Source organism: Myotis lucifugus, unplaced genomic scaffold (assembly GCF_000147115.1).
Source record: "Myotis lucifugus unplaced genomic scaffold, Myoluc2.0 scaffold_229, whole genome shotgun sequence".
NCBI classification, from domain to species: Eukaryota; Metazoa; Chordata; class Mammalia; order Chiroptera; family Vespertilionidae; genus Myotis; species Myotis lucifugus.
This window is the reverse complement of record NW_005871277.1, coordinates 466810-482669: the sequence shown is the minus strand read 5'-3', so window position 1 is coordinate 482669 and position 15860 is coordinate 466810. Positions and strand designations below refer to the sequence as shown.

Sequence of the window (15860 nt, the reverse complement as noted above, 5' to 3'; positions counted from 1 at the left end):
TCCTGCTTTTGTGTTTTCTCTTGCGTGAATAACCACGCAGGCTGGTGAGCAGAGGCAGGGCCTCCATCAGGGTGTGGGGGAAAATTCCATGTGGCCAGGGCTTCGAGGGAGGTCCCAGGGATGAGTTGTTCCCTCTTGGCCTGTCCCTCTGTCCCCTGCCCCCATCTCCTTTACCTCCCTCCTGGTCACAGGACCCACCAAGACAGTCTGTGGCAGACAGCCTGCCCAGAGGGTCATCTTCACAATTCTGTGAGCCCAGCCAGTCCTCATTCCCAGCGTCAGAGCAGGGAATGCTGACGCTCCGCCGTGAGTACTAATAGGGCTTTGATTTCCCACTTATCGTGTCTACCTGGCACCTCACCTGGGGATCGTGACCCTGTGGCAGGCAGAGCCCACTGTGTGCTCACCTGGCCGGGCCTGCCTGCCGGCTCCGGAGCACACGCGTGCATTTGGCCACGTGTGAGTGTGCAGGTGCAGGCCTCCGCCCAGGTGGTGGGGAGGGCTCGCGTGGGGTGTGGCCGTGCCTTGCTGCCGAGGAGTCATTAAAGGAGCAGAGCCAAGGTTGCATTACTGGCTCCGTTACTGGCTGCTTCCTGTCGGGAGCTCTTGGAGGAAGGGCTCCCGGCAAGATGGTCTGGCCGAAGCATTGCTGGAGAGGTCCCCCAGAGGAAGGCGGCCTGCCATTCCCGCCCCGCCTCCCAGGACCTCGCTGTTCAGAAGATGGGACACTCTCCTGGCCAGGCCAGTCCGGGCTCACCTGACCTCTGACTTCTGACCCGAGAGGTTTGAAAGGGATTGGGGTCCGAAGGCTGTGAGCACACTGATGGGGAGACCATAGGAGGAGGGGACTTCTCTGGGGACCTGCCCGCATGGGTGGGGGGTCCTCGCTGGAGGCAGATGATGTCCAGGCGGCCTGTGGCCACCTGCCTGGTGGAGAGGAGAGCCGGGGCGGCATCTGGTGTCTGGACACAGCGCCCTGAGCCACACGTGCTCCGAGAGCGCGCCTAGCTTCCCGGTGGACAGCAGGGAGTCTGTCTTCTGCCTGCCTCACGCCCTCCTTCTGGGCGAGCGCCTCCCTGGGCACCTCAGGGCCCGCTCCATGGAGTCTCCGGGAGCCTCCTGGCTGGTCAGGGGGGAATGACTGGGGGGCTTCCAGGGGCTGTGCCTTTTTTGGACTCAGCAGAGATTATTTTTAGGCAGCAGTGGAGGTGGCAGTGGCTGCCACTCGTATTATTAGACAGCAGGCCTGTGGTTTGGGAGTCTGGTGCCCAGAGGAGGTGGGGGAGGGGAGAAGGAGCAGGAAGACAGGAGGAGGCTCCAGAGAGGACCTGGCCTCCTGAGGGCAGCGCTCCCTCGTGGTCTCCCTCACACGGCGGCCGCCAGATCCCAGCTGGAGGCTCCTGGGCCAGGTACAGTGACACTGAGCTCCAAGCTGGCCCACGTCGGCCAACTGCCTTCTGCAATGTCCGCCCTGTCATCCTGGCCGGGTCCCGGTTACAGGAGCCTGGCTGGAGAGCCTTGCAGAGCATGCCGTGGAGAGGGGCGGTGGGGAGGGGCGGCGGGGCGTGCTTTGGGAGCAGTGGGGAGAGGCCTTGGTGCCTGGCCTGTGGCCGGCAGGATGGCACCAGTGAGTGAAGCCAAGAGGGCATGCAGGCTGCCCCAGCGGCCACCTGGCTGAGCCGCGGAGCCTCCCAGCTTGCTGGTTTGTGACATGGCAATGGCAGTGCTTCTGCCAGGTGGGCACCGTGGCCATTAAGGGAGCTCCGTGTTACATGCCCAGCACAGGGCCTGGCATATGGCAGGTGGGCAGCGGAAGCGGGAGCTCTCTGCACTGGCACCGATACCTTCTCTGGTATTAGGAGTGTCTCCCACGCCCGTGCCCTGCCTCCCGCAGCCCTGCCCTGGGAGAGCTCCAGGTGGTGAATGTCAGGTGTGGGGCCGAGCCCCGCCCTGGTCACCTCGTGGCCTCGTGGTTCTGTGCTCACGGGATCCAAAGGCAGCCGTGGACTCGGGCCCCTGCCGTGGACCACCTGGCCCCGGGAGCAGGAGATTTGTACCCCGTGGGCTTTCAAAGGTCAGCCAGACTGCAGGTGCCGCCTCCCCCTCCTTCGCCCACCCCTCCCCCTTTCCCTCCTGGGGTAGAACAGCTCCACGGGGGACTGGCAGGGCCCCAAGGTGCAGATTGGCTGGGCTCGGGCACTGCTGTGTTCCGCCTTCTCTGAACCCGGCCTGTGAAATCCAGGACACCTCACAGCCTCCCACTGTCCTCACCCCTGCAGGTCCCAGCTTCTCTCTAAGAGGTCGCAGCCCCCTCTTTGGGCTGCTCAGGCTCCTGTGATGGGGAAGGGGGTCTGGGGGGGTCTCTGTCCTTCTTGCAGCTTCTCCCCACCTCAGGTCACATCCATCCTTCTCTTCCCCTCCCCCCTGCCCCACCCTCCCTGCCTCTCCCTCTCCCTGCCCCGCCCTCCTCCCTCTTCCCTCCTCCTTCCCACCTCTCCCTCCTCCCTTCCTCCCTCTCTCCCTCCTCCCCCTTCCTTCCTCCTCCCTTCAGAACCAGTGGGCAGTTACTCCCGTCAGCTCTGCTGGGAGAAGCCCCCCTGTTCCCTGGAGGAACAGCCTCGGCTCTCTGGCCCTCCTGGTTCTGGGTGCTTTGAAGGCCTGTGTGTATGTCCCTGTGGCTGAGTCTTCAGTGCCTGTGAGTTCTCTCTCTTTCTCTCTCTCTTCCACCTTCCTCCCTCCCCTTGGGCTGGCTGGGCCCTGCCTGTCTGATCTGCACTATACCCATCTCTGTGTCTCTCCTTTCTTGCTTCTTAAATCCCTTTCCCACTTTGGCTTCAGTGGGTGTCCCCTGGGTTTGAGGCCCCGTCCCTCCTCTATCAAGCCCTCCTCCCTCTTCATTGCTAACCTGCCTGCTTCTTTTTTTTGGTAGCGACCTTTTTGGTACAAAGTATTTATTAGACATGTTCTGGCTCAGAAAAAATCCGGCTTAGGGAGAAGTGCTTGTGGTGACGGAGGGAGAGAGCGTGTGCATGTGTGTGTGTGTGGGGGGGAGGGGGAGGGGGGTGGAGATGAAGAAAGCTGATAAATAGTTTAGGATTCAGAGAGCCAGGAGGGTGGGATTGAGTTCGGGGGCCAGGCAGGGCCTTTGCCTTCTTCTTGGGGAATTCCGTCTCTTGCCTTTTCCCATCTTTGGGATGCTTATCTCACCGTGTCCTCTTTCAGCTGCTTGTGTCCTTGAGAAGAGATGGGGATGTGGCTGCCTGGCTGGGGGGCGAGCCTCTCTGGATGCCAGGCCGCCCAGGCCCAGGGGCTGGCTGGGGGTGGGGTGGAAACCTGGGCCCAGGTACTGGGTGAGGTGTGAACCAGGCTGCCTCCTTGCCATGCGGCGAGAAGGTGGCAGCAGGAGGTGTGAATGAGCAGCTGGCACTGTGGGAACCCATGCCAGAGCACAGAGCCCACCCCCCTCCTGGGCTTGCCCCACAGGGTCCTCAACCCCAGTAGCCAGAGAGCTCTAGGGCCAGCCCACTGGCAGAGGTGGGCAGCCACCTGCCCAGCAGTGTTCGGTCCCTCTTTCTCCTGCCCTAGGCTCTAGTGCCAAGGCCTTGAAGGAGCCCCCTTCTGTGGACAATGTCCGTCCCCCCCACCAGGAGACCCACCCCTGGGAATAGCTCCCCCCCACATTCTGTATTTCCTCTTTTCATTTCCTCCAAAGTCTGTGCTGCACACACATGTGCACACACCTGTGCACACACACATCCACATGTCCCTTGGCCAAGAGCTACACACACATGCACACACATGCACACGCACTTGACTCCCTCTCACTGGTAGCCCATTCCTCCTGGGTGCAGATCAGCCTTTGTGCTCCTAGACGCTGGGAGGCTGGGAGGCAGGCCCTGCCCGATCCGGGTGCCCCTGGGGCTGTGGGGGAGGCACCGCTGCAGCAGGGCCTCCTCATGCTTCCCCTGAGGGGCTGGAATTCACACTGAGTCTGCAGCAGGGCTGGGGGTGGGGAACTGGGAAACCTGCTGGGGCCTCAGGCAGGTGAGTGCAACACTCTGCTCCAAAAATACTCTGTGATCTTAGCTCTTTCTCTAGAAAACAGTGATGTCACTGGTAGCCAATCAGCTTCCGGAAGGTCTTGCCTCCTCCTCCTTCTGCAACTTGCAGGGGAGAAGCTGGAGAGGGGTGGGGGAGGGGGAGGAAGAGAAGGAGAGACACCGGGAGACACACCGACAACAGACAGACAGACACAGAACGCGACGGAACACGGAAACATACGGGCACACACCGACAGAGGCCCACCCGAGAAATAAAGCCGGCAGAACCCCTTCCCCATGCACAGCCGAACAGAAATCCATGTGCCCCCCAACACACACACACACACACACACACACACTCTGATAGAGACATTGAAACAGGGAGACAGGAAAGCAGACAGAATCACCCGCAGAGAGTGGGAGCTAGAGAGACAGAGACACAAAGAGAGAGAGACACACAGACACGGGAAAGGAGCAAGAAAGAGAGCAGACAGACACTGCAGAGGCAGTGACAACTAGAGAAAGACAGAGAGAGGCATGAAGGAGAGACAAAGACGCAGGAAGGAGACAGGCAGGGGCACACAGGGGTCAGAGGTGTATGAAGAACCAGAGGCAGCTGACAGACAGTCAGTCAGACAGACAGACAGACAGACAGACAGACAGACTGCTCTTCTGGGCATCCTCTCCATGCAGTAGTGGGCGGGCCCAGTGGCTCCCTGCTTTCCAGCCTCAGTGAGCAGCTGCTGTCCATGGTGCTGCCTGCAGGGACCGGGAGGGGAAGCGGGTGGGGTGGGGGAAGCCCTGCTCTCCTCCGGGCTGTGTTGGGTGGTGTGAGGGAAGGCCGGATGGGGAGGCTTCCTCCGCTGCCCCTTTGGTTGGGAAGTAAGCTGGACAAGGTGACCCTGTGGGCACGGAGGCCGGTGTGGGAGTGAGGAGTGTCCGGCGGGAGGTGGGGGCTGCACACGTCCTGTCGGGGCTCTAGCGTTGAGGGGTCCAGGAGCCTGCTGTCGGGGAGTGTGAAGCAGTGTCTGGGTTAACCTCCAGCTTGGGGAGGTGGTGGGTCTCTCACTGTGTCCCCCTCCGCTGCCAGGAGGATGGGTGCACCCTGTCCAGCTGTATGGTTTGTCCTCTGCTCACGGAATGGTGTTTTCCCCTCAGCTGGCTGGAGTTAGCGGGCCCCAGGGCCCCTCTGTCCCCAGCACCCTGCTCTCCTAATGGTGATATGTGGGGCTTTGCGGCATGATGGGTTTGGGGCTTGGAACCGGGAGAGCTGGAGCTCCCCCTACCCCCCACTGCAGGCCCAGCAGGGAGTGGGAGGAGGGGCCGGGCCGGGCTTTTCTCTCTAGTGTTGCCCCTAGCAGCCTCTGTTCAGCTTGTAGGGATTCCCTGCTCCTGTGTGGAGCACTCTTGTTTTGTGCTGCCAACATCAGACTGAGTGGGGTGGGTGTAGGAGGAGGGGCGGGAGGAGGCAGGGAGCGCCACCAGGCTCTGGCGCGAAGCCTCCTGGTGCAGGGAGATAATCTGAATCCACCCTCGGCCATAGCGGCCCTGGCCACGGGTCTGCTGAGGCCCCTCCATCTTCTCAGTGTCCAGACCCCTTAGAATTCTTGGGGCGAGGGGTGTCACAGGGAGGGCTTGGAAATGGCTTCGCTCTTTTTTGGGGGGGGGTAGGGCTGGCCTGCAGGATGGGGAGAACTCCCTCCCTCTGCTCTTCCCCCCTCCTCTTCTCCTGAGGTTCATGGTTGGCGGGGTCGGGGGTGGGGGGGGGGGGAAGGTGGAGGATGCACTGGGGACCCTCTGGGGGGTGAGCGAGCTCCTCTTCAGGAGGAGGGCTGCGGGAGAGCCGGCCCGGGGAGGGGGCAGAGGCCTTTGAACGTGGGCAGGGGGCTGCCTCTGGGGTCGCCAGGGCAGGACCTCCTGCCGCCTCCTTTTCTAAATCCCAGCCTTGCTGTCCCCTTAGCTGCCCACGGCCTGCGAGAGGAGCCCGAGTTTGTGACGGCGCGAGCTGGCGAGGCCGTGGTTCTGCGATGCGACGTGATCCACCCGGTGACCGGGCAGCCCCCGCCCTATGTTGTGGAGTGGTTCAAGTTCGGGGTGCCCATCCCCATCTTCATCAAGTTCGGCTACTACCCACCCCACGTGGACCCTGAGTATGCAGGTACGGTCTGGCCCCTTGGCCTCCGTCCTCGGCTTTGGCTGGGCGGCCCTCCCCTGCGGGGGCCGGTGGTTAAGCTTCCTCCTGCCTTTATCCGTCGCCTCCTATGTTCTTCTCACGGGTCTGAGAGCTGTTTTCCAGTCTCTGCCTCTTCCTTCCTGTCCTTTGGACGCTGGTAGGTTTTGATTCCGTGGTGGGGAGAGAGGGAGAGGAGGTGATGCAGGCAGGAAGCAGGAGTCAGGGTGGGGGGGGGGCAGGCCGGGAGGGCAGCTCTGTGCGGGAGGAGCTGAGTCACAGCCACCGAGCCTGGTCGTGTGCAGCTGTGGTGTTGCGTCTGCCTGTCCCCACACCTCCCTCTGGCGCTGAAGTTGGGCCTCCTTCCCTCTGGGGTGTCAGTGTGTGTCTGTGCCTGTGGCGGCCGCCTGCTCTCTGCCACAGCTGCTCCTGCCAGCGGCGGCCACACTGAGTCACTGTCTGTGCCTGCCGCCGGCCTCGGTGGGGAGGTGGGGGGTGTGCACGTGTGAGCATGTGAGTGTGTGCTTGTGTATGTGTGAACACGTGAGTGTGTGTGAGCATGTGAGTATGTGAGTGTGTGCTTGTGTATGAGTGAACATGTGAGTGTGTGCATGTGTGAGCATGTGCATGTGTGAGTGTGTGCGTATGTGAGCGTGTATGCCTGTGTGAGCGTGTGCCTGTGTGAGTGTGTACATGTGTGAGCGTGTGCATGTGTGAGCGTGTGCCTGTGTGAGCGTGTGCCTGTGTGAGCGTGTACATGTGTGAGCGTGTATGCCTGTGTGAGCGTGTGCCTGTGTGAGTGTGTACATGTGTGAGCGTGTGCATGTGTGAGCGTGTGCCTGTGTGAGCGTGTGCCTGTGTGAGCGTGTGTGTGTGCCTGAACATGTGTGTGCCTGTGCATCGGGGTTTAAAGGACGGGAGGAAGCTGGCAGGACACTGCTTTTATCTTTCCTTCTGGCTCCTGAGGTCTGCACCGCTTTTCTCTTGGAAAACTTCCGTTTCTCTCCCTCCCTCCTGTGCCTGTGTCTCCTTTCCTCTCTCTGGCCCGGCTGGCTTTGATAGTCTGGCTTTAGGCAGATTGCCAGTGCAGAGACAAGGGGAAGGCGGAGGAGGTTGTGACATTGGAGTGAGGCGGGCTGAGGTGATGGGGGAGGGGAGAGAGGACCTGAGGGTGCCCGGGCCTCCTCCCTTGTCCTGGAGAAAGGGGGGCCGCTCCCCATTCTGCTGGGCTCCTGCTGCCAAGCTTACCTTCTAGAGCTGTGAGACAAACTTTCAGCGAGCCAAGGATGACTTCTGGGGGGAGGAGGGTAGAGTTAAGGAGGCTGCTGGGTGTCTGCTCTGCTGGCCAGCCCTGTCCTCACTCTCCAGCTCATAGGCCTGTGGCCTCGGCTCTTGGGGCCCTGGGCCCTGGCTGGACCAGCAGTGTTGCCAGCCCTGGTATCAGGGCTGGGAGGGGTCCTAGCACCCTGGTCCCCAGCCTGCCTTCCCTCTGCCAGACAGAGGGGGTATGGGGCGCGGGGCCCAGCTGGGGTAGGGGTGTTACCCCACCTGAATGGAAGTGCTCTGGGGCCTGGCCTAGACCCCCAACTTCCTTCCCTCTCTTCTCCCCTCCCTCTCTTCCTCTCCCTCTCTCCCTCCCTCTTCCCCCTCATTTCTGTATCCCTCATGCCTTCCCTTTGTCCCCATAATGTTCGAAAGAAGAGGCGCATTCTAAGGCCTGAGCTCTTCTCAGTGCCAAGAGCAGGGCTGCAGTTGCAGCTGGGATGGGGCCCGCCGAGGCTGGAGGATGGGAAGGACCGCGGGCGGCTCCATGGCCCAGGCTTTATGCCTTTTCCTTTGCCACCTGCGGCCAAAGGTCGGGGCCAGCTGTTATTTCGGGCCCTGCCCCCGGGAATGGCCTGCAGGTGACGATGGGGCCTGTGCCTTTAGCCGGGGTGGGGTGACGAGGTGTGGGCCTCACCCCTGGGTTCTTGTCCGCCTGTTCCCAGGCCGAGCGAGTCTTCACGACAAAGCTTCGCTGCGGCTGGAGCAGGTTCGCTCTGAGGACCAGGGCTGGTACGAGTGCAAAGTGCTCATGCTGGACCAGCAGTATGACACCTTCCACAACGGCAGCTGGGTGCACCTCACCATCAACGGTGAGTACGGGCCTCCTCCCGGGCCGGGAGCCCCCAGAAGCCTGCTGCCTGAGGGCCCGCTGGAGGGGAAGCCTCTTTTCGGGCGGCACCCCATCGCTACTCCCAGTCCCTGCTGCAGAGAGGAGCCTCAACATGCTGGGCCCCCTCCATGCCCTTCAACTGGCTCCCCGGAGCCTCGGGTCAGTAGGAGCCTGGAGGAGCTGCTCCCTGGGCGCGGGGCAGGGGTGTCCGGTGTGTGTGTGTGTGTGTGTGGGGGGGGGGGCGGTGATTCCTCCCTTACTGGGAGGAAGGCATCTGGTTCTTGAAACTGGGGCTAAGGCTTGGTGGAGGCACCGTTCCCAGCCTCGGAGAGACCCTACCAGCCAGGAAGTGCCTCCCCCCTCCAGTGGAGTTCCCAGAGTCCCCCCATTACTGCCTGCCTTTGCAGGGTGACATTTTGGTTCCTTGTGAAATGCATTCATTGGCGTAAGATGTGCTGAGGGCCTACTGTGCGCCACGCTCTGCACCAGGTGCCGGGAAGACGAAGCTGAGCACACCCGGTTCAGCCCCTGCCCGGACCGGGTTTACCGTCTCCTAAACCAGGAGGATCCTGGGAAGGGGAACGGTTTTAATGGCTGTCAGTTACGGAGAGCTCAGGCTAAACGAGTTGTGCTGTGTGCCATGCTTTTCCAGTGTTCAGGCGAGGAGGCCCATGCGGAGGCGGCAGGGGAGCCTGCTGGCTCTGTGTTGGCCCAGGCGGGGGGCCGGGTCTCCCCAGCTGGAGAGCCCCCTCTGTCACTGGGCGTCCTGACTTGAGAAGGCCTCCTCTGGAGGAGGCAGGAGGAGCTGGGGAACTATTGAAGGAGGGTGAACCCCATTGTGTGGAGGGAGCAGATGTTTGTGTCTTGTTGTTCTGGCTAGACCCTCACTCTTCCTTATTCAGCGTTTGGCGAAATGTATTCAGCCACACTGTGCTGCAGACACTATGCTAGTTCCCGAGGCTTCGAGCACACACAGCTGGGTCCAGCACACACAGCTGGGTCCTCATGGCTCTGATATCTGCGACTGGAGGTGCTGTGGTCGGGAGAGGGATGGATAGCGTCCAGCTCAGATGCTTCTCAGCATCAACCTGCCCTGACCTGCCCCGAGGGACGGCTCTGTCTGCCCACTTGTGGGGCCAGGTTGTCCTCCCAGGGCTCGGGTCCGGCGGGCCCAACCCATCCAGGGTCCTGGGAGCACCAAGCATTTGAGCCAGAGTGCTGACCTCTGGGGAGAGCAGACTTAGAGGTGGCCGCCTGGATCCGTGTTGGTCCAGGCTGCCGGACCCATTCGATGCAGCAGCCGGCTCGCGTCAGCCAGGCCCCAGAGACTGATGGGAGGCTGGCTTTAAATCCTGGGGGGGCTGTCCCTACCACCCGGCAAGCTTTTGAGTCACCTCCTTTGGCTGCAAGCTGTTGTGTGTGCCGGGAATGAAAACTCATCTTAATATTAGCCCCAGCAAAACATCATTAGGGAGGCACACCCGCGGCTGAAAGCCTCACTGAAGGCTGAGCCAGGAGTCCCCACGCTGCTCTGTCTCTCCTGTGCCCTTTCCTGCACCGGCTCAGCTTCCCTGGCGCCTCCGCTCCTCCTGTCGTCCTGCTGGTGTTCATTCAGCAGCCTGAGGCCCAGGCGCCCGTAGACACTTCTTGCAGGGCAGGAAGTAGGGTTGTGTGTTCTGGTACAGCCTCTGTCTTTGTTTGCACGAGTGGGAGTCGATTCTTCGGGGACTCCTAATTGCTCGGAGTGGAACCGGCATGGAACAAGAGGCTGCAGACACTTGGTTTATGTCATGAATCCATCACGTGGTAGCTGTCTGATTCTGGGCGACTTAAGTCACCTCTCTGAGCCACGGTTTTCTCAGTTACCAAGCACAATGCCTGTTGGCAAAGCCGCCGCGAGGATTAAGGGCAGCGCTGTGTGAGAACGTGCCTGGCCCGGTGTCTGGAGGGTTCATGACCTGTGGGTAATTTTGCGTAAGATGCTGGCCATCCTCCTTCTCGAGAGAAAAAACCAAAACACACACAGATGAAATCAGAGGAGAGTGTGGCCGCAGGGATGTATGGTGACACAGGAAGGACTTCGGGCTGCAAGAGGCAGAGGGCTGTCATGGTTTGAAAGTGCTTGTGCGTCACCAGTCATCACCCATTCAAATCCCAGCGTCCGCTCTGTGGCAGGCTCTGGGGGCACAGTGGTGGGCAGCCACGTCCAGAGACAGTTGTGATATGGGCTTTGGGAGCGTCTCTGGGGGAACCACCCTGTGCAGCGAGAGAGACCTGGGCAGGGACGGGGAGTGAGCCAGGTGCAGGGTGGGGCGGTGGGGAAGTGCTCCAGGCAGAGGGAACAGCATGCACGGAAGCTCAGAGGAAGGCGAGCCGGCCCGCTCAGGGCTCAGGGAACGCAGGCAGGTTATTTATATAGGAGTGTTCAGTGGGAAAGCTAAGGATGTGCACCATCTGCTTCAGGCTTTAGAACCAGGCTCCTCACTTGCCTTTACCAAGGAGCCTACCTCCCAAATAGGTAGAACAAGCACAGACAGCTCCCACGGTGAACGGGAGACCTCTCTCCTTTCTTCTCCCTTCCCTTCATCTCCTTTATTCTCCCTTCCCTTCATCCCAGCGTACATGCTGTCCTGGCTGAGGAGGCTGGAGCCCCCACCACGCCACGGCTTCCAAACTAGAACGTTTAATGTCAGGCATTTTCTGACAGGGATCACCTTTGGAAAATGGAAAGGCCAGTGAAAAATTAGAATTACAAATTGTCTCCTTCTCCTTCTGCGTTTTCTTGAAGATCGGTTGTGTGGAAACAAACCCAATTATTTCTTTATCACATACAAAATACCTCCCCCGCCTCCCCGCGCCCCCCCTCCCCCCAGCCAAGCCTCCCTTTGGGTTGGTGAGTTCCTTGGAGGCGAGGCCAGCCCATGTCTAACCTGCACTGGTAATTATAGGGCACTTGTAAAAAAGAATGAAGCCTGGAACGCAGCTGGCAAGCTAACACCGAATTCAGTAAATAATCCAGACTCAAACCATTATTTTCCTGAAAACTTGAAATTGTTCAAAGTACTTTCCTGATTAGCACCTAAATAATAAAGTAATTATGTAATTAGTAATTAATTTGTCACTTCAGGACATAATTTAATTTATTATCTTTCTTTTAAGCTTGATGCCAGAGGCAGTGGAGGCTATGGCTGTATTCACTGTGTTTCCAGGGGCAGGCTTGGTGGTGGTGGGGGCGCGGTTGAGGGGGTGAAGGCGGGGGAGGGGGGTGTCTGCTGGAAGTGAGTGCACATTTCGGGGCAGGAGGGGAGGCCTGGGAGTGAGGACAGGATCCCCTTGTTAGGGTTTGGATGATTTTTGCCATTACTGTTGGTGTAGGAGACACTGGATGAGAATTGCCTCCTTTGAGGATGTCTGTAGAGTGTGTTTGTGTATGTGATGGAATGTGCTTCTCAATTCATTCAGTATTCACTCTCCCAGTGTCCCCGTGTGCCCACGCTGAGCTAAGGGCTTACAAGGTTATGGGAGAAAATGGTCATGTTCATGCTCTTAAGGAGTTTTATGTGTTGTTTGTGTTGATCTGTAGGTGTGTGCATGTGTATGCACACTCATTCATTCATTCATTCATTCAACAGATGTTTGTGGAGTACTCTATTACATGCCAGGAACTATGCTGAAAGCTGGGCATATGGTGGGATTTGTGGAAAAGATCTCTGCTCTCTCAATGAGAGAGAACCCTCATCAATCAGCTGCCCCTACTGGGGACTGAGCCCGCAACCCAGGCATGTGCCTTGACTGGGAATTGAACTGGTGACTTCTTGGTTCATGGGTCGATGCTCAACCACTGAGCCACACTTGGCCAGGCAAGATCTCTGCTTTCTTTTTAAAAAAAAATGTTTTATGGATTTTTTACAGAGAGGAAGGGAGAGGGATAGAGAGTTAGAAACATCGATGAGAGAGAAACATCAATCAGCTGCCTCTTGCACACTCCCTAACTGGGTATGTGCCCGCAACCAAGGTACATGCCCTTGACTGAAATCGAACCTGGGACCCTTGAGTCCGCAGGCTGACGCTCTATCCACTGAGCCAAACCGGTTAGGGCAATCTCTGCTTTCTTAAGGAGAGGTAGTGATAAGTGCTTTAAGGAAAATGAAACAGGCTAAGGGGCAGGGAATGCTAGAAGTGCCATCTCAGATAGGCTGACCAGGCCAGGCCAGATGCATCTTAGCAAAGAACTGCATGAGCTAAAGGAGAGAAGACTGTATGGAGCTCCAAGCAGCGAGGACAGCACATGCAAAGGCCCTGCGGTTGGATGTTCTTGGCGCATTCGCGGTAGACAAAGAAGGCAATATGGTTAGAGCACAGAGAAGGGGGAAATATGATAGATGAGGTTGGCAGAGGGGCAGGGGGCACCAAGGCTAAAATGCCCTGAAATCTTCTCGTTGCTTCAGAGGCTCCTGAGGAGATGATAATGATTGTGCATGTTTACACTTTACAAGATCCTTTTTTCCACACAGATTTATTTCTCACATCGATCCTGGAGGGCGGGGGCTTCAGGAAAAGCCCAGAGAGGCTGAGTCACTTGCCCAGGGTTACCCAGCAAGGGGCAGGCTGGTGCATGAACTTGGTCCTGAGCTTTGGATGCCTTGAGATGAGCTGAGCGTGGCATTGCGACCTCGCAAGGCTGGTGTTCAGAGAACGGATGGTCCCAGGCGGCAAGACTGACCATACTGCCTCTACAGGCAGCTCCGAGAAGTGCAGCCCAGGCTCTTAAAAGCTTTATCCAGCACGATGGCATTTTAGTTAAAACTCCAACGCAGGTGGCCAGGTGGTGGTATAGGGGGGCAGCCTTGCATAATCAGAGGAGCATTAGGAAGGCAGTAGCCTGGCTTTCACGGCCCCGGTGGAGGCAGGCGGCGAGTGTCCGGGTGTCACGCCTGGCCAGGCTGGGGCCGAGGAAGCAGGGTGTCACGCGTGGTCATGAGGTGAAAGGGAGGGTGATGGGACGTCTGTGGAGCCGGTGGCAGCAGCTGCGGGCTCTGTGGGAGCCTGGGGACAGCTGTCTTGTCTGTCACCGTCTTAGTGCTGAGCTCAGTGCTTCCCTGCAGATGCTCAGCAAACGTGGGTTTGTTGGGAATTTGCCAAATACAACGGAAAATGTGTAGAGTTTGGACACAGCCAGACACGCTTTGAATTCCAGGTTTCCTCTCCCAGTGTAAGATTCATGGGCAGAGGATGTCTCCACCTTCCCTCCTCCCTCCGTACACCTTGAAGAAGGTCAGGCATGAGCCTACGAGGATGGTTACACGGGCGGTGCCTGGTGTGGGAATGATCACCAGGGCACGGTGCCTGGTGTGGGCGCGGTGGCTGATGGGGAGGGGGTGTAGGGGGTGTATGACATGCAGGGCAGCAGCCCTCGAATCACACCCTGAGCCTTTGCGGTCTCTTTGCAGCTCCCCCCACCTTTACAGAAACACCCCCCCAGTACATTGAGGCCAAGGAGGGGGGCAGTGTCACCATGACCTGCACAGCTTTTGGGAACCCCAAGCCGATTGTCACCTGGCTCAAGGAGGGGACACTCCTAGGTGCTAGTGGGAAATACCAGGTAGGTGTGCTGTTGGTGGGGCCACTGCCCCCCCCCCTTCTCCCTCCCTTCTCCCTCCCTTCGCCTCTTTCTCCCTCTCCGAGGCGGTCTCCCACTCCATGGGACCAGTGACGCTGTGCAAAGGCACAGAAGGAGATGGAAGCAGCAGGCACACTGGCTGGGGTGTGTCGTTGGAGGGAGATGAAAAACGAGGCCCCTCCTCCATCTCCCCCAGTGCGTGAACCCCGAGGCCCCCTCCGCCTGAGGGGGGCGTTGGGCGGGCTCCAGGTGGTGCTGAGCTTCGTCTCTCCCTGGTCCCAGGTGAGTGATGGGAGCCTGACGGTGACGTCGGTCAGTCGGGAAGACAGAGGTGCCTACACCTGTCGCGCATACAGCATCCAGGGAGAGGCAGTCCACACCACCCACCTGCTTGTGCAAGGTAACAGGGGTCTCCCTGGCTGCTTTGTGCCTGGGGCCTTTCTCTGGGAGCCCCGCAGAGTGTGATTGGCACAGCTGGGGGCAGGGGGAAGTGGGCAGCTGTGAGGAGCCGGGCAGGGCACCTCCCAAATACCACGGACTTAACGCGGGAGCTCCCACGGTGGCCTGCCGTGGCTGTCACTTGGGTATCATGAGGCCCATGCTGGGTGGGTTTCTGTATCTGCCCAGGTAGCGTTTAAATAACTGAGGGCATTTGGCATTTGATAGAGCTGGGGTCTGCATGGCAGCACCTGGAAATGCTGGGCTGCCCTGCCCGGGGCCCAGAGGATTCAGAGGGGGGCATCTGGGCGGCCAGGTCTCTTGTCTGAGCTGAGCCCACCCACCTGCTCTGCCTCTGCCCGCTGCCGGAGGTTGGTGGTGGCTGTCCGGGCTGCCAGGACTGCTGGTCAGCTCTTCCTGCCTGTCCGCTGACTGGCGTGCTGAGTGGCATCAGGCTAGGGTTCCTCTGCAGTTTGGAGGAGAAGTGGCCTCCTGCGGGAGAGCGCCGGCCAGGGCAGCTGCAGCCTGCCTGGAAAGCCAGCCCGGAGACGGGGACTCTCCCCTCTGTTTGCTCTGCCCCCCACCCCCACCCCAAGTCCTCCCTCTGGGAGCCCTCTTACCCTCTGCTGGGTGAGCAGGGCACGCCTCTCGCTCCTCTGGGGCAGCATTGCTCCTTGCTCTGGACTGAGAGAGCCCTGGGGGCCTCCCTCAGGGCTCTCGGAGAGAAGATGGGCAGGAAGGAGCCTGTGTGTGTGTGTGTGTGTGTGTGTACGTGTGCACATGTGTGTGTGGTGTTAAATGGCTGGCATTTGTAGAGGGGTTATGCATGGGGGCAGGGGCAGGTAGGTGCCAGGCGTCTCCGCTGGCTCAAGGGGGTGGGGCACACTGTGGCCACATCCAGCACCACCTGCATCTCTGGGACCTGTAGGCAGAGTAAGGACCGGTGAGCACTGACAGCAGCGAGAAGCGTCTCCATGACAACGGCCTGGGGCCGTGCTGCTAACTCGGGCCAGTGCTGCCCCCAGCCTCCCTCTCGGTTCCAAGCACCCTTCCCAGAGGCCCTGGTGCTCCCTCCTCCCTGGCCCCGCCCGGTGAGGTCATGCTGGTTTCCTGTGTCCCCAGGGCCTCCCTTCATAGTGTCCCCTCCTGAGAACATCACTGTCAACATATCCCAGGATGCTCTGCTTACCTGCCGGGCGGAGGCGTATCCCGGCAACCTCACTTACACCTGGTACTGGCAGGACGAGAATGTCTACTTTCAGAAGTGAGCACCCTGCCCAGACCTCCTGGGGCGGAGCGGCGGACCAGGGGCCCTGGGCCAGGCTTCCGAGCAGAGCCTGCTGAAACATACCGTGGGGCTCCGGGAACTAGGAGGGGTGGGTACGAGGACAGGTTATGCATATGAAGCGCTGGTCTTCTAGAAGAATACGCACGAGA

General features: G+C 59.6%; 1 protein-coding gene across 1 annotated transcript in view; it reads left to right on the top strand.

Moving 5' to 3' along the window:
• The window catches only part of IGSF9B (immunoglobulin superfamily member 9B), a 46748-nt gene that overhangs the window by 5025 nt on the left and 25863 nt on the right, over positions 1 to 15860 (top strand). Inside the window, exons 2-6 of the mRNA XM_014463935.2 lie at positions 6001 to 6198; positions 8199 to 8345; positions 13816 to 13967; positions 14268 to 14385; positions 15546 to 15687. Of these exons, the coding sequence (XP_014319421.1) occupies positions 6001 to 6198; positions 8199 to 8345; positions 13816 to 13967; positions 14268 to 14385; positions 15546 to 15687 (757 nt within the window). The remainder of the gene's footprint in view (positions 1 to 6000; positions 6199 to 8198; positions 8346 to 13815; positions 13968 to 14267; positions 14386 to 15545; positions 15688 to 15860) is intronic.